This window comes from Python bivittatus, unplaced genomic scaffold (genome assembly GCF_059951505.1).
Source record: "Python bivittatus isolate LINGU-HERP-01145 unplaced genomic scaffold, Pbiv_v1 ctg000430_np1212, whole genome shotgun sequence".
NCBI classification, from domain to species: domain Eukaryota; kingdom Metazoa; phylum Chordata; class Lepidosauria; order Squamata; family Pythonidae; genus Python; species Python bivittatus.
In genome coordinates this window covers 28,016-49,286 of record NW_028277071.1, presented here as the reverse complement: position 1 = coordinate 49,286, position 21,271 = coordinate 28,016, and the positions used below count along the sequence as shown (strand labels likewise).

Here is a 21,271-nt window from a genome sequence, read left to right as displayed (position 1 = left end):
ATAATGTTACCTTTTCATTCCATTGCTATCATTTTTCTTTTTATGTATCAACTCATATAATAGTATTCTAAGGTAACCTTGCACAGCTTGGGAAATTTCATCTTTGGTTTCTCAATTCCATGGCTGACCTTATCATCAAAGAGCTTTAGAAGGATTGATATGAGAGAATGATTAAAAATGGCACTGGTTTAACAGAAAATACATGATGCTAAAATAAAACCGTATTAGTTCCAGTGGGAACTAATGACAGACATAGCTGAACAGCATTCAAGCCACATGGAGATCACAAATGTATTCATCATCTTTCATTTATATGGTTTTCTATCATCTTCACTGTAATTCGGGGGGAGGGGGTGAGCAAGTAAATTGACAAATAATTTGAACAATAAATTGAAGTATTTGATCAGCAGATACATAAAGTCCTTTGCATCGATCCCAAGGTAGGTATTCTCAGGGTACTAATTTTATGTTTTAATTCTTCTCATGACCTTCTCCTTGTTGTTCAACTCAGGCTTCAGCACAATTATGAAACATTTGGGGAAAAAGATGCATCCCAAAAGCCCAGCGCTGGAAGCCAAGATGGAGAAGATCTCCACAGCTACCATGTATTTTCCTTTGGTGCTCAGGTAGGTAGGAACAAAGGACAACCAAACACTCATGAAGACCAGCATGCTGAAGGTGATGAATTTGGCTTCATTGAAAGTATCCGGCAATTTGCGAGCTAGAAAAGCAACACTGAAGCTGATGATGGACAGAAGTCCCATGTAGCCTAAGATTAGATAAAACATAGTCACCGATCCTTCATTACACCCTGCTACTATCTCAGTGGTCAGTGAGTCCATGTCCAACTTGGGGAACGGGGGAGAGATTGCTAGCCATACAGCACAAATGCCTACTTGGACAGAAGAGCTGGAAAGGATGATGAAAGTGGTGAGCCTCTTCCCCACCCACTTCCGCATATTAGATCCTGGCTTGGTGGCCATGAAAGCTACCACCACAGTGATGGTTTTAGCCAACACGCAGGAAACTGCCAGTGAGAAGATGATGCCAAAGGCTGGTTGCCGGAGGAAGCATGTCAGTACTTTGGGCTTACCAAGGAATAGGAAAGGCGAGAGGAAGCAGAGCAGAAGAGAGATGAGGAGAGCATAGGTGAGGTCCCGATTGTTGGCTTTGACTATGGGACTATCTTTGTGCAGGTGGAATATTTTTAATACCACAACTGTGACTGAGAAAAGTAAGATGGCGCTTGCAGCTAAGGAGATGCCTAAAGGTTCTTCATAGGACAAAAAAACGATCACTTTGGGAAAACACTGATCCTTTTCCTGGTTTGGATATTGATCATCTGCACATTTGAAGCAATCTTCTGTGTCTGGAGCCAGGAAAAGAGATAAAGCCACTGTCAATTCATATGGGGCATCACCCAGTTCCCCTGTCAACCTTTAAAAAGGAGGTCCATTGCTCATGAGATTTTCTTCATGGCTTCATGAGAGAAACAAACTTTGTGAAGAAATGCCCATTACTGTGCAACTGTCCTTCTAACCACTATGCTAGAAAGTTCAGTACGTTTATTATTTGGATTATTTATGTTAGCTTAAAATTATATTGTGTTCTGGATTTCCTTCAAAGCCCAAAACCTATACAAATTGCCTTCTTCAGTGTGATCGTAAAACTCTGCCTATTAATTTTGTACTGTTTTAAAATTATAAGAGGGCTTTCACACTTTGTAAACCATCACCAGGCAAAGGAATATTTGCCTATTTGGGAATTCAACCTTTTGCCTTCCTGTCATTAGCTCAATTCTGCTTCATGTACATTATTATATTCTTTGATGAACACCTGCATCAACAAAGAATAAAGAGTGGTAAAATTAGGAATCACTTGCAAAGCTTCAGGTTTAGAGGGAAAAAAAAGGTCCTTTCAGTTAACCCCTTCTGCAGCAATTTAAAGCATCTGTGTCTTCTCTTGGATGATAAAACTGTTAATGACTATTCCCAAGAAAAGATGTGCATGGATTAAGGAATTGCAGATGGGTATTATGTTCATTCACCCATGTGCTCTGAAGGACCTTTCTTCCTTAAGATCTGAAGTCCTGCAAAGTCATAATGATCATATATTACGCAAGAATATATTGCTACCATACTTACGTGGCCCTGGGCTATATTGGGCATGACACTTTGCAACAATTACCATGTTGAATACTCCTCCAATTCTTACTCACCATGCAGGAGGAAGGGGACAAAAAAGGAAGAGAGAGAAAGGGGCAGGGATGGTGTCAAACATTTTGATGTCATCCAACCCTTTTTTTATCAATTACATTGGAAGAGTTGCTGTCCTGCATCACTTACCTCTTTTGTTGGAAACCTTCCCTTCTGGGCACTGAGCACATGTGTAGCAGCAATATTTCATTCCTTCTTCTTTTCTCTTTTGATAACCGGGCTGGCAGTAATCATTACACAAGGAAAGAGGATGGACCTTTTTCAAAAAAGTTTTAATAGAAAGGTTAGGTAGAGTTTATTTGCTGTGACACAGCAAATGAGTGATCCACTTAAATATGTGGAAGGAAGGAAGGAAGGAAGGAAGGAAGGAAGGAAGGAAGGAAGGAAGGAAGGAAGGAAGGAAGGAAGGAAGGAAGGAAGGAATTTAGATTGGATAGATTTGTCCATTAATATTTTCTACTAAAGATAGAACAATAACTGCCTTCCTTTTGATATCTCTCCACCCACCCCAAACAATAATACTGCAAAAATGGGGCATCTCTCTGAAAAAAATCTTCCTTTCCATTGTAAATGTTCCATTTCACCTAGCGGTCTTATCTATGCTTGTCCCATATAAATTTTAATATTCTATATAAGACATGAGGGAGACTGAGATTGTTTATTTATTTGTGTGCAATGGAAAGGGAGAGTATTCCACCAATTAAATTGGTCTTTTCAGAAGACTTAAGCATCCTCACTTGGTTAACGCTTCCATGCCATTTAATCTTGTCGTCCTCAATGATAAATTTCTTTCCTTGAGTATCCTTGGTCCCCACCCTTCCAACCTTCACTTTGTGGAAGGAGTTATTAGAGAAAATGAACATGTTTATTATATCAAATCCAGATCCCATCTCCTTATTATCATTAAAGGACACCGTTTCTCCAACTGTGTTGTTAAATGAAATGGTCTGAAGGAAGCGGTGAAGCTAAGAAGATAAAGAAGAACAAAGCAAGAAAGAGTTAAGAGAAGGGATCTTTTCATAACTCAAACTAAGAATAAATCAATACAGTGTTTGGTCCTGTTGTTTGTCACCCTTATTCTTGTTCTCTTAGATCTATAGCCCACCTTCCTCTTTTTATATCAATCCTTCAGCTCTTCATGGTACACCAGATAAGGAAACAGTCCATGAGATAACTAGAATTTACTGAGAAATAATAAAGCCTTTACTGAGGCTATAAAAACAGAATCTTAAAAGTCTGTGTGTGTCTTCCCTTTCCTCCCTTTTAAACCCAAGTCAGTTGTGGACTGTGTGTCAGTCTCTTTGTAATACTCTCCCACCCCTCTGGACTTAACACTTCTTTCTTCCACCCCGATGTTTTCCTGACAGCCTTTGGATTCCTGATAAAAGAACCAGCCCTAATAAGGCAGGGAACGGAACTAAACTTTTCAGGATTACTGTAAGTATGCAGAATACTCTGTCTGAATCTATACATTTTTCTTTCCTATTTTTTAAAAATAATTTCTTTTAACCCAATTCATGACCAAATGTGTACATTTTTCAAAATTCTTCCTTTAAGATATATAGTTGTGAAGATGAATGCAGAGAGTTTTGTCATCTTCAGAAAGGGAAAATACAAGGGGATTCCTCTCCCAACAGAAGGAAATGATATGGTCAATGAATACCATATACTCCTGCTTGTTATCAGGAGAGAAGGAACTTCCATGTATTTTAGTTTCATGTGAGATTTATTTTTATTAATGATATGTAGAGTTTCTTTTCATTCCCTCCTTTTTTCATTCTGGAGACATTACCTGCCAAGGGTTTATCTCTTCAAGATGTTTTGTACTCCTGAATGCTTTGTATTTTGATCTAGATAAATCCATGCTGTGTAACGCATGGGCCACGGCAAGGACTGCATTGTAGATGCTGTAGCTATGGCCAGTCATGACCGTTTCAAACAGAACCCCTGGAAGATCACTCAAGGACTCGGTCCCACTACAAAATTTGGGAGCCACTATTAGCTTCCCTGCAGCTGGAACTGAACACCCAAAGGCTTGTGACCAGAACTCCTTGAAAAAATCATCAGGTTCTGCCTTGTCTGGTTTTATATTTTGAAGGTAGATCTGAAACTCTTCACATTCATTGGAGTGGATTGCAAAAAGAAGGGTACCCTGGAATAATTCAAATTTCCAATCCTTTGAAAGGGCTGTTGCAGCAAAATCAATCTGGCCTGTCATAATCCACACTTTTTCCGTATAGTTAACACCAGCCAAAAATAACCCAGTGCTTAGCCACATAATAGTTAAAGTTTCACCATAGACAACAAGAGTCTTAACTCTCTCATCTGAATAGAAAGCATTAATATTTGCAGAAATAACATTCAGTTCTTCAAGTTCAGGGAACCGGCTATCAACTGGCATTCTTTGTACAAAGGCTGAACAAATTTCATTCTGGACAAATAATGACTCCAGCTTTTCCAAGAAACGTTCTCCACTTTCATCATCTCCAGCCAACAGTCCAACCCAGGTCCATCCAAAATGTTTAAGTAAATAGATAATCCCTGTATACTGATGACCTTCATTGGAGACTGTGTGGTAGAAGGAAGATGTCTGTACCATATTACTTCTTTGCATAGGGAATGATCCATATGTGAGCTGAAAGGACATGCTCAGAGATATTCAGATACAGATTATGAGAGTTTTACTCAATGCATTTTATACACATTATTTTTAAGGCCAGGAATTATCAGTGAGTGAAGGAAAAGAGTTCTTTTTATTATTTATCATGTATTTTGTTTATTAACCACTAACATCCCTCAGAGATTTAATAGCAAAGTAGTCAATACCCACGTTAACAATTCAAACTTTATTGGGTTACCAAATTGGGTACCAGGCTGCTTTAAAAATTTAGAAAGAGGTTATGGCCCTCAAGTCAGCAAAAAATAGATTCCAATGACCTGGGGCAGCTAGTGAGTGGTTCTGACTCCAAGGGCAGTTGGAGTTGAGACTGTAGCAGTTGTAGATAAAGTTTCTCACCTTATTTCAGAATGAGAAGGTGAGGTGACACAATCATATATAAAAAGGGTTTCTCTCAAGGGGCTTGAATGCAAGGATTATACAGCTTTAAAAGTGAAAAACAGGACTTGGAATATTGTCTGGAAATCAATTTGTTAAGTTGGAGTGAAGTGTCCCTTGTCCAAACTCGCTGCTGAATTCTATACTAATTGAACTTTCTGCAGACAGCCCTGTATGAAATCAGTGATGGTAGTCAATCCTGGAAATTGCAAGTACACGTAGCAGCATAATTTTAGGGTTATTTCTTCCACCAACTAGGAGAACTGGTGCATTCATCTTAGCACTCTCAGTACTGAAACGGCACTCTTATATTTCAAACACTTTATCATTGAGCTACAATTCATTCTACCAGGTAAGACCATGATTAGAATTCTGATGATGCTGGAATCTGGGAAAGTCCAAGTCATGGACTTTTCTGCCAAAACCTTGGGAATAACGATGCAGCTACTGAAAATAGGCACGGTGAAGACTTTGGGAAGAAATCCCAGTTTCGACCATATACTTCTGCCTCTTCCAACTCTCTGGAACCTTTCCTCATTTCTGCCTTCACTTTCAGACTTCTCTCTCTTTCCGGAATGTAAGACTCACTTTCAGAATAAGAAAAGGAGTTACTATTACACAGTGATAGGGCTGTTCTGCTGATGTGCACCGATCTTACCTGTGGAATCTTGTACAGACTTAAGATCTCTGCCACATAGGAGGAGATGTCAGGGCTGATCCCCCCAATGAGTGCTAGATGTCTCCTGTGAGGATCACACTTGTAATTGGGGATAAATGTCTGTGACTTGAAAAGCAGGTCCAAAGTGATGCGATAGGTCATCCTTGCATCAAAATGGCTGTCGTAGATATGGAAGCCGAGGGTGAAATTTGGCAAGATTGTTGGATTCTGGTTGATCTTACTCACAGCAAAGGCAAGGGCCAGGAGATGCTGGTAGAATTTTGGCAACATACTACAAATAGAATTATAGACCTTTTGTGAACCAAATCTACAATGCATGGCATCTGATTGCCACCTGTCTGGATTGCTCTGATTAAATAAGACACTTAATTTAATTGCTGAATGCAACTGGCATAATAGTCCCTTTCTTGCCTATGAAGTGCTTTTCATAGTTTGCAATGATCTGCACTGCAGGATATATATGTTGGCCTTTCCATTCCATTTTGAACCCTGGGAAGAATAATGTTTGTTCTAAAGAAGCAGAATATCATTCCTTTTGCCAGAGGGAGGAAAAAAACAAAGAAAACATTTGGACAATTTTCCTTTATATGCTTCCTCTTTTGTCCAGCTGTGCTGGTCTCTGCTTTCTCTATGTTCGTAGCTATTTAATAATGTGATTTTAATTTAAACCGTAAAGAATCCTTGACCTCTTGAAATCTCTCAAATGTATTAAAGCAGTCCACTTTACCTTAATTTACTTTTACCTTAATTATTTTCTTTATGTTTCATGTTTAACTTGCAACTTAAAAAATCATACTCGTTCTCAGTTGCAAAAATCAGACAACTCCTAGATTGTGGAAAGCAAATAAGGTGCTCTTTTGCTCTTTGCTGCCATTGAATGGCTGACCAGGTATTTTGCAGGTCAGAGAGGAGAGCCCTGATGACAGAGGAAAGGAACAGGAAGCAACATACATACTTACAGTGGAAGTTCATTACCCAGTTTCTTAGAAGGAGCCTCCTCAAAGGAGAATTGGAAATATATATTTATGATGTGAGAAACAATCCCACCGATCAGGAATTTGCCAGGTTGGTACCACTCATGTGGAACAAGAAGGGACTCATTGATAGAACACTTCTTGGTGCCTGGTTTACCTCTCACATAAGACAGAAGGAGTACAAGTATTGTTAATGCCAATATCGGACTCCAAATCTCTCTAGATGGAGGCACTTTGGGGGCCATCTGTAGGTTGAGAGCTGAGCTTTGCAAACAGAAGCTAGCTACCCCATCTGGCAACCAACTCCATAGCTGTAGCATAGAAAAAGAAGCATCATTAAGGACAGCACAGCTCTGAAAGTGCTCCTCAGACTTCAGGCAAAGTGGTGACAAGGCAATAATTACCTAAATGGGTGGGGAAACCTACAGTGTGGAACCAGACAGAACTCTGCCTTCTTCTTGGTCCTCTCCCAGTTTGCAATCTCACAAAAGAAAGGTTTTATAACTCCTTGCAAGATTGCTTATGGATTGCATTTTTGACGCTGCCTAGAAGTCCCTTGGGTGGACCCATTATGGAGAATGAGTGACCTTAGATAATTGCAAGGAAGTTAATTACTACTAATGCAATACTGGGTCTCTTTATGGCAGAAAAAGGAGTAAACATTTTTTTCCCCTTCATGTGTGCTTAGAGAAATACATGGAAGTTGACTTCATGATGATGCAATCAGATGATTGAGATGAAATTACTCAGATGATCTTTGCAGAGGAAAACTCTCAGAATACAGGTAGTCCTTGGTTAATGACCATTGATTCAGTGACCGTTCAAAATGACAACACTGCTGAAAAAATGGACTTATGACCTGTGCCCAAATTTATGGCCATTGCAGTGCCCCCTTGGTCACCTGATCAAATTTTGGAGGCTTGGCAGCCCACTTGCACTTACAACTGCAGGGTTGCTGCAACTCCCCTCACCTCCCTATATTCCCCCCATCTATGCCCCTTTGGCCACCCTGCACCCTGCCTTGTGGGGCAGCAAGCCTCAGCAGATGGCAGCATTTGCTGACAAGCCAGAATTCATTCCCTCCCCCAAGTGGCAGCATTTGCTCACACCTCACCATTCATTCACTCCCAACTGCCTTTTCTCCCAGTTCTCTGCACCAGCCTTTCTCCTTCCATAGCCTATCCCAGATCATCCAAAGCCTGCCACTGGACAATGGGCACAACCTGGATCTGGTGTTCCTGTCAGGGCAGTGGCTAAGTGATCTGAAATTGGGGAGCTTTGGTGTCTCCCTTGTCATGGTCAGATCACACCCTGATTTCCATGGGATTCTCTAGTGCCATTATCCACTGCAGGGAGGCTGAACCCATTAGAGGTTGGTCATGCCCCTGGCAACTGATGGACCCAGCTGGGTCTCAAAAGGAGCTGGGGGTTTTTCCTGCTGGTCTGCTGCATGGTCCACTTGAAGCCTTGGTTTCTGCTTGGAATAATGGGGTGGTTGAAACATTGGATCAGATCATAACCATGTGACCTCTCCCCTCTTGGGGATACTATCACTCCCTGTGGTTCACAGAGGAGTTGAAACAAGATGAAGAGAGGTCTAGAGGATTGCTGGCATTCAACCAAGGATGAACGTGACTGAACATGGGTTAGAACCCCAATAAGGCCTACTTTGTGGAGATAAGAGTGGCAAAGTGGCTGAACTTCTCCTCCCTTCTTGCATCTGCAGATTCTCACCCTGCAGCTCTGTTTCAGGTAATGTGAGCCCTCTTGGGTAAAGGGGGCTCAGGGAACTTTTTGCAGGGGTGTGCCGAGGAGTTTGCTCAGCATCTGTTGGACAAAATCGTTCAGATTACCACACAGCTGGATGCTTGTTTTCTTACAGATCCAGAGGAGAGGCCTATGGAGGAGTCCTGCCCAGTGATCTGGGAACAGTTTGAACTTGTTTGACCTGAGGAAGTAGACAAGGTCCTTAAAGCTGTGAGCTCAGCCATCTGCTTTTTAGATCCAGGCCTGTCCTGGCTTGTGAAAGCGGCCTGGGTTGTGTGTGTTTGTGTCTTTAGAGTAGATTCTTGTGGTGGTTAATTCTTCTTTGAGTGAGGAAGCTTTTCCTTCATCTCTTAAAGAGGCCTTCGTCTGCCCACTTCTCAAGAAGCCATCACTGGACCCCACTATACTCGACAATTTTCACCCAGTCTCTAACCTCTCCTTTTTGGGGAAAGTGGTTGAGAAGGTGCAGGATTCAGACCTGGGTATGGGACTGGAATGGCATTGGTCATGCTTTTGGATTATCTCTGGCATGGGCAGGATATGGGGTGTGCCTCCATACTTGCTCTACTTGATCTCTTGGCGGTTCAGAAGATTGGGGATGGGTGGCACATTATTGTACTGGTTCATCTCCTTTCTTCAGGATCCAAAGGATATATCCAAAGCAACTTGTAATATAAATAAAATATATAAAGATATTTCTGTCGGGCAGAGTGCAAATCACAAACACTCCTGTTTGTGCAGAGCGCAGCAAAAACTCCAGGAAAAGTTGCCCAGGAAAGATACACATCAGCATTGCAGCTGTTCACAATGCAATGTCCATTTCTTGTTTCCCAAAGAAATCCAGTCAGAAAATATATACTAACTGGTGTTTATTGATAAAAATGCAAAATTCCATAAAAAACAAATATCATACAAAATATAACGAAAAACACATCTTCTCATGTAATGTAGCTTCCAAGACTTATTAGCAACACAAGCTTAACAAAATCTCTAGCTACAAACTCTCAGAGAAGAGGTACACCACTTGGTTATTTGTTACAACTACATAACCCATAAAAATGATTACATGGTGCTATACTGAGTACTAATCACACATTAAACAACTGAACAACACAAACACTAAACTGAGAGGCTGAACATTTTCTCTCATTGTATTATAGCTCCATGCCACCCCCACTGGGTAACTAGCAGACACATGCCAATAGGTGGCAGTAAATAGCACAATACACAACACACAATAACAGGTGTTTCTCACATGATCTCTGTAGCCAAAATATTATTTGTTTTGTTGTAAAGATAACGGGACGAATCCTTTCCCATAAGAAAGAAAATCCTGACAGTTTCTTCAGATATCGATAGATGGGAGTCATTAAACCTCCCCCTTCGGTAAAAGATGAATGCTCCCAAAATGAACTTTATTCCCAGATTAATTTAAATTCTGAGAGGAATTCCATTTTTTATATCTGGAAAATATTTTTAGAAAATAAATTCTTTGTTTAGGAAATTTCTATGGGGTTCTTCAATTCCAGAATATTTTTACAGAAAATACAATTATCAAGTAATGAGGGAGGATTCAGTCTTCCAAATCTGGACCTGAAATACTGGAAATCAACAAGTGGTATTAATTTTCTGACTTGGGCAATTTTTGAATATATGTATCTAGCACCTTCAGTAGGATGGACATTATCAGGATCTACATATGCTAAAACTCTAACATCTCTGGAAACAATTTCATCAGTTAGAATGCTAAGGAATGGAATGTCTAATAAAAAAAGATTTGACCCTTTTTCCATGCCAAATTGACTTTATGGGGAAACCCAATTTTAAACATGGAGAAAAATATGTTGATCTGGAAAAAATGCATCGAAGCGTGGATATTGACTTTGGACCAACTGAAAGATGATGAAGATGAATTTTTAACGTATGTTGCATTAAGAGATAAATATCATCTATGAAATGTAATCCAATGGCAACATTTACAGTTAAAACATTTGTTAACAACCAGCTGAATTTTCAGCTTCTGAGACACCTGAGGTATTAGAACAATTTGGTAAATCCTTTAAAACTAAAAAAAAAACCCTACTATTACTTCATACAGATGTTTCTTATCAATAAATCAATTTGATATGCAGATGTTAAGGGATGAGTGAAACAAAGAATCAAAGGTTTCTATATTGCCTGGACAATGGGAGAGTGTCTTAACTTCTAAAGTAAGAATGTCAAAGGACCTTAAACTAAAACTTATAAGACAAAAAAATAATATTTTTATTATTTTATTACTGATTTTAAAAGAAAATTTAGTCTGGGAAACATATTAATATATTCTGAAATGAATTTAACCCATGTATATTTTGGAATACCAAGAAGTTGTTGACCTGGGGGACAGAAGTTGGGAATGTCTTCATGTCATTTCTGGTCATTCAATCATGCTCTTTAATATTCTCCATTAAAATGGGACTACTGAAAGAGTCTCAGATGACTTCACATTTCCCAGTGCATGAAATTACTCAGTATACTGAGTTTTAAAAGCACATTTAGTCTGAGAAATGTATGAATATATTCTGAAATGAATTCAACTCATGTACATTTTGGAATAGTAAGAACTTATTGACCTGGGGGAGAAAATCTGAGAAAGAAGGATTGCAGAACTGCTCCTTTGGTGCCAATTCTCAGACCTTGCCTTCGATATTGGAAAACTGGCAGGAGAAAATCTGCTGGTCTTTGCCAGCCACTGGCACCAAAGTACGGGTTTCCAACCATGCCTCTCTCCGCCTTTGGACACTCAGTGCAGACCAAAGACCTATCCTGCTGCATGGCCAAGGCAGAAGACAGGTCCAAGGTGCAGTCAACATTTCTTTGGCCATTTCTTCTTCTTCTTTTTCATGAGTGCTCCAATAGACTTCTCTTCTCCAGGGTGAAGGAAATGCAGGTGCCTTTCAAACTTGATAGACAGTTGAGATAATAATAATTTGAATTTGCTCTGTATATATCATAGCTCTCTACATCCACTCTCCACTGACCACTAAAGTGTAATATGAATTGCAACTGCAATATTTAATATGAGGAGACCAAAGAAGGAAAGAAAAGAAGTCAAGTGCATAGGGAGGGATCATGAAAAATCTATTTAACTCACTAGGGTGGCATATCTAGCTTTGCTAAAATTCGGAGGACTACAAGATGCAAAGAAAGAGATAAAGAAGATTATTGATTGCCATCTATTCCAGATGTTTGCAGTTCAGATACAATAGGCCTACATTTAGTTATGGAATCGTGAATTTAACCTAAGATAAATCAGGACACACAGTTGGTGTTGCAGATAAGAAACCACAATGAATGTCCTGCTTTTGGGGTGAGACTCCTTGATGGACTTAAGCCACCTTTCTTATAAACTGGTTGTGACTTCCATGTGAAACTCAGATGCAAATGAACTCACTGAGCTGTTTCTCCTTTAAATCATCGCAACCACACAAAAGAGCATCACAGACCCAAAGGTATCATTGCTCTAAAGGAAGGGTGCTTTTCTTACTGCCCAATGGATCTTACCATTCTTCTTCTTTCCTTAATAGCAGCTCCTGTGTGTGAGTATCTTGAAGATAGAGGTGAACAATGAATTAAAAAAAAAAAATACAAGGTTGTGTACTAATTCCTGCTTTGTCATTAACTTAGATGTCCATTCCAGTGTCCAACTCGTGGAATCTGGACCAGGAACAGTGACACCTGGAGGATCCTTCACATTAACTTGTACAGTTACGGGTGACTCCATCAAGAATGTATACTGGCATTGGATCCGCCAGGCTCCAGGAAAAGCTTTGGAATGGGTGGGCCAGATAGACTGGGCTAGCAACAACTGGAGGATATACTATGCCTCATCCCTCCAAAGCCGAACGACCTTGTCTGCCGATGCCTCCCGCAATGAGTATTATTTGACAATGAGGTCCCTGACAGCTGCAGATTCAGCCACATATTACTGTGCACGAGGGTCACAGTGAGATGAAGCAAAGGAGGAAGTGTGCAAAAGATCACTTTGGAGAAGACAGTTGCATCTGGGTCTTTGCCTACATAAATTTCATGCATTCATAGGGATGGATTGAGAGAACTTAGTTCTTCTTTCCAGTTGCCATTGTCTGCAGAAGTGAAGAAGCTACTCTTCCGGGTCAACCAGAAGTAGGACTAGACTTTAGAGTTACTGCTCATATTCAGAACAGTGTAGAGCATGTTTTTTTTTTGCTGCTTATCTGTTTTCTTCCCTTTCTCCGATATACACGGTCTTCTCAAGAACTGGCTGCAACATTTTCTCATGGGGAAGGATTAAGAGATAAACTGCTCTGGACTGAGGACAAGTCCTAAGTGTTGTTTAACATTTTTGCTTCCCATTCCTCTTTTGTATATCCAGAAGTACATCGGAATTTTAAACCAGGATAGCATGGTAGGAATGAGAAGAACCTGATCAGTCACTGTACAGAATTCTACTTCATAGATAGCAGTTTCATCAGGGCTGAACTACACATTACATCTGAGACAATGAGCATCTGCTAGTTGTTAAGAACTGTCTGTCTGTCTGTCTGTCTGTCTGTCTGTCTGTCTATCTATCTTTCTATCTATCTATCTATCTATCTATCTATCTATCTATCTATCTATCTATCTATCTATCTATCTATCTATCTATCTTATATATTACATTCCCTAAGAACCTTGAATGAAAATGATAGCTTCTCTAAAAATGAAAATGTATTAAAAGGATAATACTTGCACAGACAGTGACACTTGGAATATGTGCCCTGGATTTTATGAGACCTATGCAGAAAGGTGTGGCAGGAGGTGGATATACTGTATGTTTGGCCAAACTATTCCATCTAAGATGGAAGCTTTGCTCCTATTAGGCATACCATGGAGGGGATAAAAGAGCTAAGAGGAACAAGAATGTCTGTCTTCCCTCCCTCCCTCCCTCTCTCCCTTCCTCCCTCCCTCTCTCTCTCCCTCCCTCCCTTATTTTCCAGATTTCTACCCCATCACAACGAAGAGATTCTTGGTACCATGGAGAGGATAAAAGAGCTAAGATGAACAAGACTGTATTTCCTTCCTTCCTTCCTTCTTTTCCAGATTTCTACCCCACCACAATGCAAGTATTTTTGGTAGCTTACATTAGTGAATGTACCATTTCTTTCACATTTTTACTTTTGCAGTATTTGAGGTGGGGCTATTGGGCTCCTTCCATTCAGTCTGGAAGCTCTGAAGAACTGCTGGAGATTACAGTCATTCTCCCAAGCCCGACTTCCTTATCTCTATAATGAGGGTCTCATCAGACCCTGAGTCTGATGGCTCTCTTCCACCTGCTTCGCACAAGAGGGCAGCAGTGTCTGACATACTCCACAACAGAAATAAGTATGGGGTTTCAGCTGTGGTGGTTTCCTCTGTTGCTCCAGAACTATCACTTAAGAGGCCCCTGAAGAGCATCCTTCCCCAAGAGACTTTCTCATAACTCTTTCTTTAGTTCTGAGATAGAATTCTTCCCCTTTCTTCGTTTTTCAATTGCAGACCAAGCTTGACATGTTTGAAACAGTTCCTTTCTCTTGGTTCACCACCTATCCTCTTTGGTCATTTATGACTATGGTTGGGGATGGTAGAAAATTATATATATATATATATATATATATATATATATATATATGTGTGTGTGTGTGTGTGTTTCTGTGTGTGTTTCTGTGTGTGTGTACACATACATACATACATACATACATACATACATGGAAGGAAGGAAGGAAGGAAGGAAGGAAGGAAGGAAGGAAGGAAGGAAGGGAGCGACGGAGGAGAGGGGGACAGAGAGGGGCAGGGGAGAGGAGAGGAGAGGAGAGGAGAGGAGAGGAGAGGAGAGGAGAGGAGAGGAGAGGAGAGGAGAGGAGAGGAGAGGAGAGGAGAGGAGAGGAGAGGAGAGGAGAGGAGAGGGGAGGGGAGGGGAGGGGAGGGGAGGGGAGGGGAGAGGAGAGGAAAGTGTTGTGCGTGCAATTGAAACAACCACCACCACGAAATGGTTATGAACCATCATATCCTCCTGGACAGGATGTGGGGTTGGGTATTGGGGGCACTGTTTAAAAAGTTTGTTCTTGCCTCACTGGCTGATTCCAGATAATAGTGATGTGCTTCCCAATGGCCACATATTACACAATTTTGCAGACTCTGGATTGGCTTCTGATTAACTTCAGAACTATCATATATGGGAGCTTTCTGGATATTTCTAAAGATCTGTCTGCTAATAAGAATACAATATTATCCTCCTCCAATCAGCCTAAGGGAAGATTAATAATTTAGAGTGCCATTGTTGACTGAATTGCTGCAAAAAGGCTCAAAGGCTCTAATGCTGGGGAAGGTGGAAGGAAAGAGAAGAAGAGGATGACCAGCAGAAACATGGACAGACTCAATTACATTGGCAATGGTTGCACCATTTGAAGAGCTGAAGGACCAAGTTAGGGACAGATCACCATGGAGAAAATCTATCTATGTGGTTGCTAGGAGTAAAAAAATGACTTGATGGCACATAATCAATCAATCAATCAATCAATCAATCAATCAATCAATAGTTGACTGAAAGAGTAGCATAATAGTTGTACATGCAATAGTCTCTCCATTGCTCGTCTAGACAATAGGCAGTAAAAGCAGAAACAGACTACCTTCAATAACTTCTGTATGAGATTGGTGCAACAAACTTTTGGGAAAAAAACCACAACACTTTGATGGGATGACATGTATGAACAGAGATTTAACTTCCATTTACTACACAGCGAAAGGATGAGTTGTTATCTCCAAGGACAATTCAGCCAGCTGTATCTGTAAATGAATATCTTGAAGCCTGGGGACACCTCCAAATTGCATTTTGCAAATTACACAGCATGAAGACACTCATTTGAAACCAGAGGAAAACTCTGTTATTCAAAACAGCTCTTCCAAGAGATCCAGAAGAAGTTTGGATTCTTTAATTAGGAGAGAACAGCAGAGGAAAAGTCTGAAGTTTTGTGGAACACCAATCTTGGCTCAACAAGGTAATGCTTGCTTTTAAAAATAAGTATGTTAAAAACCTGGAGGGTGACAGCACTTAGCTGAGCTTAGCTGATCTCAAAGATGAATACTGGGTAGTACTTGGATGGAGGTCTATATGGGAATTGCAGGGTTGATGACTAGACTGAGGAGTTGAAAAGACCTTCTGGAAGAAGGCAAATTGCTTCTCTAATACTGCCAAGAAAATTGCATGGATGAAGTTCAGAGGAACAGATCTTGAATCAAGAGTGCTTTTAGCATGGATATGCATATAATGGTATGTGGGAATGACTTTGGGAGACAGAGCAATGAGACACAACCAAGGGAACAGTCAGATAAAAGGCAGCTGAGCCCACAGCAGGAATGTGGACAGGACAACAGGCTCAGGAGAAACCCTTCCTACTTTTTGGACTGTAAAGGAGATGGGGGGCAGAGAAGTACTTTCAGACTTGCAAGATTCCATTAATGTAACATTATAATCAAATAGAATTGGCTCATCTGGTCATGTTTTTTGGTCTGGTCTACCTCGTAAGGCTGACAATGTATAAAACAAATATCTGGAGACTTAAAGAGGGAATTTCAGAAGTGGATCACGTCATATGTTTCCTGAGTTTCACAAGGATGAAGAGTGGTGTGTTTACAGATGTTTCCCATTTATCTAAAGATGAGATGAGAGACTGTGCCATATGACCCAGTCATCTGACTGCCCCGAAGTCATCGTTCAAGGAAGACCTGCAGATATTTGAAGCAATTATGAAAGGATCCTGCAATATAGCCACGTCTGAACGATTTCCCAGGTGCAAAAATAGGTTGTGTGTTCTTGAGCCAAAAGTGCTTTCTGGGTTTTCTTGAACCTACTCCTTGCTGATCATTTAATTCCAAATGGTTTTGCATGGTCCCCTTTACCTTAAGGTTTATGCAAATATGGAGACAGCTGCTTTTTAAAATTTTGCACCCATCCTTCCACCAACAGCACCATCCAGAGAAATAAACATTGTGATTTATTTTATTTTTTTTACAGAATGAGAGGAACCCAAAAATGATCATTTGGCTGCAATTAGTTTTCTTTGCAACTGTCTTTACAGGTAATCTTTCCTCTTGAGGATATATAGAAGCAAGCATGGGCAACATTTGATGGCTCAGGGTTGTAACATGATCTCCCAACTTTCAGATAGGGCTGCAGGAGACAGTGATGAAATTGCAGAAAGGGGCTGCTCTGACTCTTTTGCCCTCTTTTCCATTTGGGGGAGATTTAAGGCTGGAAATTGAAAGGGGGGGGGGCTCTGAGAGCCAAAACACTTTCATTCCCCTTTTAAAAGTTCTCCAGATCACCCCTGCAAAAACAATAAACTAGAAAACCTGAAAATTCTTGGGTATCCAAATTGGTGAATTCCACTGACAATCTTTCAGACAGATTTGGGGACTTTAATAGCAGGAATGGGTTGAATCCTAGGGGCTGCTCACTTCCATTAGCACCTTTAATTTTGCAAGCAAAAAGCCACACCATCAGCAATTTGGTGGCCAGATTTTGGCTACAAAAGCTGGGGGTGTTCTAAACCTGCATGTAATTCAGAGGCATCAGGTTGCCCACCCTTGAACTAGAAGAAGAAAGAGATGGTATCTGCCTGTTAAGTAATATGAAGAGATGGAATGTTATACTGCTTCCTTTTGTCCAGGTATCCGGTTGGAGGTCCAGCTGGTGGAATCTGGAGGGGATGTAAAAAGGCCTGGGGAGTCCCTCCTCCTCTCCTGCCGGTACTCAGGGTCCACATTCAGGAGAGATGAAATGCACTGGGTGAGACAAGCTCCTGAGAAAGGACTGGAATGGGTTGCATGGATAGACAACACAGGTGATCAAAGCCCTGCGTACTATGCTGATTCGGTGAGAGGGCGCTTCACCATCTCCAGGCAAGATGCCTCCAACATGATCTATCTGCAAATGAACTACCTCAAACTTGAAGACTCTGCTCTGTATTACTGTGCAAGAGAACCAGCCACACAGTGAGAAAAAGGGAGGCAAAACCCTCTTTTGCTTACAGAAACTCCACAAGGCAGTTCAGCTACCGCATAGTGAAAGGGGAAGGAAGAGACCACACTGATAGTCCACTGCTCAGTCAAGCTGAGTTAGAAACAAGAGATGGATTTAGCTTCCTCCAGATGTGAATGATGGCCATTTCAATGTAAAGGAATGAGAGAGGAAACTGTTTGCGATTGAGAACTCTACATTAAAGTTTCAATTTCCCTAAGGGGATCAACAAGGAGAAACTCATAGATTTTGGGAATGTGATGAGGATAGACTAGAAACATTTTTTTTTTTTGATGCTTGGGAAAATTGAAGGATGTAAAAGAAAGGGAAGAGATAAAGTGGAAGGATAGAACAAATGTGTTAGTTGCAAGTAGGCTTCTGGGCATAATCTGAGGTGCTGGTTACCCCCTAGAAATGCATATGGCTCCTATCCTGATAACATTTAGAAAGTCACTTAAAAACTGGCTATTCTCCTAGACCTTGAGATAGGGCGGTTGTCGAGCTCCTGTGGAATTTTTTTTTTTTTTTGGTCCACTATGTATGATTCCCCCTGGATACATATGACATGATCTTTCACTGTTTCCTGACTTTAAAATTGTAAGCCACCCAGAGTCCTGCAGAGAGGCCTCTAAACGGTATATATGTCTAAATAGTTAAATAAATAAATACATTTCCTTTTTCGCTCAGTGAACAATTCTGCTTATGCCAAGATTAATCTCTCCCTCTGGGTATGTGTGTATATTCATTCATTCATTCATTCATTCATTCATTCATTCATTCATTCATTCATTCATTCTTTCATTTGTATGGGTGTGTGACATTAGTAGTCTTTTTATGGATGCATGACTTTAGTTCAGTGGACACTTTTGGAGGTAGGAAATGAGGGAATAAGAGTGGACATGATAAAGAAGAGCTCAAAAGCATGAAGAGAGGTATTTATCTGTGACAAAGATAAATATAAGTAATTTCTTACAGTATATCTAATGCTAGGGAAAACACCTTTATCCAATGAAAGGCTAATATTGTATACTATATCTCATGCTAGTGAAGTGAAGCTTAATGAGAGGAGAAAAAGAACATACAGGAAGAATTATTCTCCTTTGAGAAAGAACACAAAAAAGTATGATAGAGAATAAGTTAAAAAAAATTGCTACCTCTATTTTCTATGAGCACAGCTAGAGTGTGTGAAGAACAGAACACCTTGCTTCATGCTAGCTAAAACACTCCTGGTCTTCTTTGGATTGGATGATATAGAAAGTTCTTCCCACCCCATTCATTTTGTGATTGTGTAAGATTTAGGGAAAACAATAACACTCATCCCCACCTCCAACACATCCTGAAGATAACCCTTCCAATCTATTGCCTATGAAGGAATCAAAGACTGGTTTTGCTTTCTCACTAAACCTGCTTTGAACTTCTGATGCTCAGCCATGTCTTCCCTGGCTGACTTCCTCTCTTGCAATCCTACTATCTCCCTGGAGAACCTGCTTTGGCTCACCTTGCACACCAGGGGGGCAGTGTTGTCCCATTAGCCATGGGGGGAGGGGCAGGGGAATAAAACCAGGATTTCCACATAGCGTTTCAGTTCTGAGGCCTTGAAAATTCTTAGAAATGGTCCCATGAAAGTTTAAGAAACCATCATTCTATCTATAAAGCTAAAGCTCCAGATTTTGCCTCTTGAATACAGAGTAAATTGAATTTCGGGAAGAACGCAAAGTAATTTCTTGGTCTTTCTTGGTTCTTTGGGGTAGGTGTTTGGTCCTATTATGATTTCTTGATTTTGAGTTTGTGTCTTGTGGAGATCTAAGTATGTTTTACAAATAATTCTTCGTTGCTTAGTCTGCATCAAACTCTTCATGGTTAGAGAAAAATAGCTTGCCAAAATTTGTGAACTCACATATCCTCCCATTCTTTCTTTAATGTAGCTGTTAAATAACTAGCGGTTTGATTGTTGAAACATTTTTCTGAATTGGAGAATTTGCAAGATAATGTTTTACTTCCTATGAATTAAACATGTCCCTTCACATATTTTTTTAACAATTCAAATTTCTGTCTTGACTGGTGTGGGGACTGATTCCTCATCTCAGATCCATCTGTATAATGTAGGTACAAGGAAATCTAAGAGATCAAAGCACTGTGTGGTTGTTTTATCTTGAAGGCTATGTAAATTCAGTGACAGCTTCTTGTTTAAATGAGTTGTATGGTCCTTCTCTCTGCTATGCTTAACAACACAAAGATTGAATGCTTGCCTCAATGTTTTCCATAATGATCCTCAGATAATTAGAGCAAGCAAAACTGATACTTTGTCTCAAGCTGCTGTCTTTATTAACAGCCCTCAAGGGTATTTTTTCCCTTCCATACAGAGATATTTTCCTGTTCTGTGTGTGTGATTGTAGTAGGTCTCACTAGGTTATCTGTCATTTCAGGTGTTGAATCTGAGGTCCAGTTGCTGGAATTTGGAGGAGATATGAGAAGACCTCCGTCTCTCCTGTCAAGTCTCTGGATTCACCTTCAGCAGCTATGAGATGAACTGGGTGAAACAGGCTCAGGGAAAGGACTGGAATGGATGGGAGAGATAAATCCAAGTTCTACTACCATTAACTGCTCAGATAAAGTGAAGGGTCACGTCAGCATCTCCAGGGATAATTCAAAAAACCAACCCTATTTGCAAATGAACAACTTGAAGCCACAGGACCCAGCAGTCTATTACTGTGCTAGATACCCAGTGAGAGGAAGTGAATCTGAAGCCCAGCAAAAACTTCTAGTTCCTCAGAGCAGCTCTCCAAACTGCTTCAGAAATATCAATTTAGATTCATAAATAAGAACAGGTAAGGATGGAAACCAAGTTCTTCACGAACCAAATTCCATGTAATCAACAATCCCCACCCCCATGTTCAACATTCTTCAAAATAACTAAAACATATACTTGTTTTTCCCACACAAACCTATTTTATTGTACAAAATTGAACTCCTATTCCTTACTTCTAAACTTAATGCTAATTCCATGCTTGTTTCTATTTTTCTACCTGTATTTTATTATTGTATTTTCTTTTACCTATTTTATCCGCAAGATAGACCTTGCATTTTTATTTTATTTTCTTTGATATGATCATAAGATCAAGAAACTACTACTATTTTTTTTTTTTTGCTTTCTTGTACCTTTTTTCCCTTTCTTTTTAGTTTGTATTATCTTTTTATCATTCCATACAAAACTTTTAATAAAACTATTACCAAATAAATAAATAAAAATAAACGAGTACTACTACTGCTGTTCATCTTGCACACCAGGAAGCATTATTGTCCCACAGAATCCCATTGGCTATGGGGGACAGGCAGGTAATTACTTTGTGATTTGCAAAGATGCAATCTATCTTTTTGGAAACCATTCTTGGTTGCTTAGACTGCATGAAATTAACGGTTGGCTTTAGCAAACCATGGTAGCTTATCAATAATGGGTGAACTGTCATATGCTTTCTCTCTGTCTCTAATGTGGCTATTAAAATAATTCTGTACGGGCGTTGTGCA

General features: G+C 40.1%; 1 protein-coding gene across 1 annotated transcript; it reads right to left on the bottom strand.

The window, feature by feature from the left end:
- Window positions 1-464: 464 nt before the first annotated feature.
- Window positions 465-6,220, bottom strand: LOC148215193 (vomeronasal type-2 receptor 26-like). The gene is made up of 4 exons (XM_088144170.1): window positions 5,930-6,220; window positions 2,954-3,181; window positions 2,346-2,472; window positions 465-1,369 (listed from the first exon to the last, which is right to left on the bottom strand). Exons 1-4 carry the CDS (start codon window positions 6,218-6,220, stop codon window positions 465-467), a joined length of 1,551 nt encoding a protein of 516 aa, XP_088000296.1.
- Between the last annotated feature and the right edge of the window lie 15,051 nt (window positions 6,221-21,271).

Excerpts from the sequence above, each read along its gene's own strand:
- LOC148215193 (XM_088144170.1), bottom strand. The coding sequence starts at position 6,220 with ATGTTGCCAAAATTCTACCAGCATCTCCTGGCCCTTGCCTTTGCTGTG. Across the intron at positions 3,182-5,929 it reads GTCTGTACAAGATTCCACAG|CTTCACCGCTTCCTTCAGAC; the intron begins GTAAGATCGGTG and ends TTATCTTCTTAG. Across the intron at positions 1,370-2,345 it reads GAAGGTTTCCAACAAAAGAG|ACACAGAAGATTGCTTCAAA; the intron begins GTAAGTGATGCA and ends TCCTGGCTCCAG.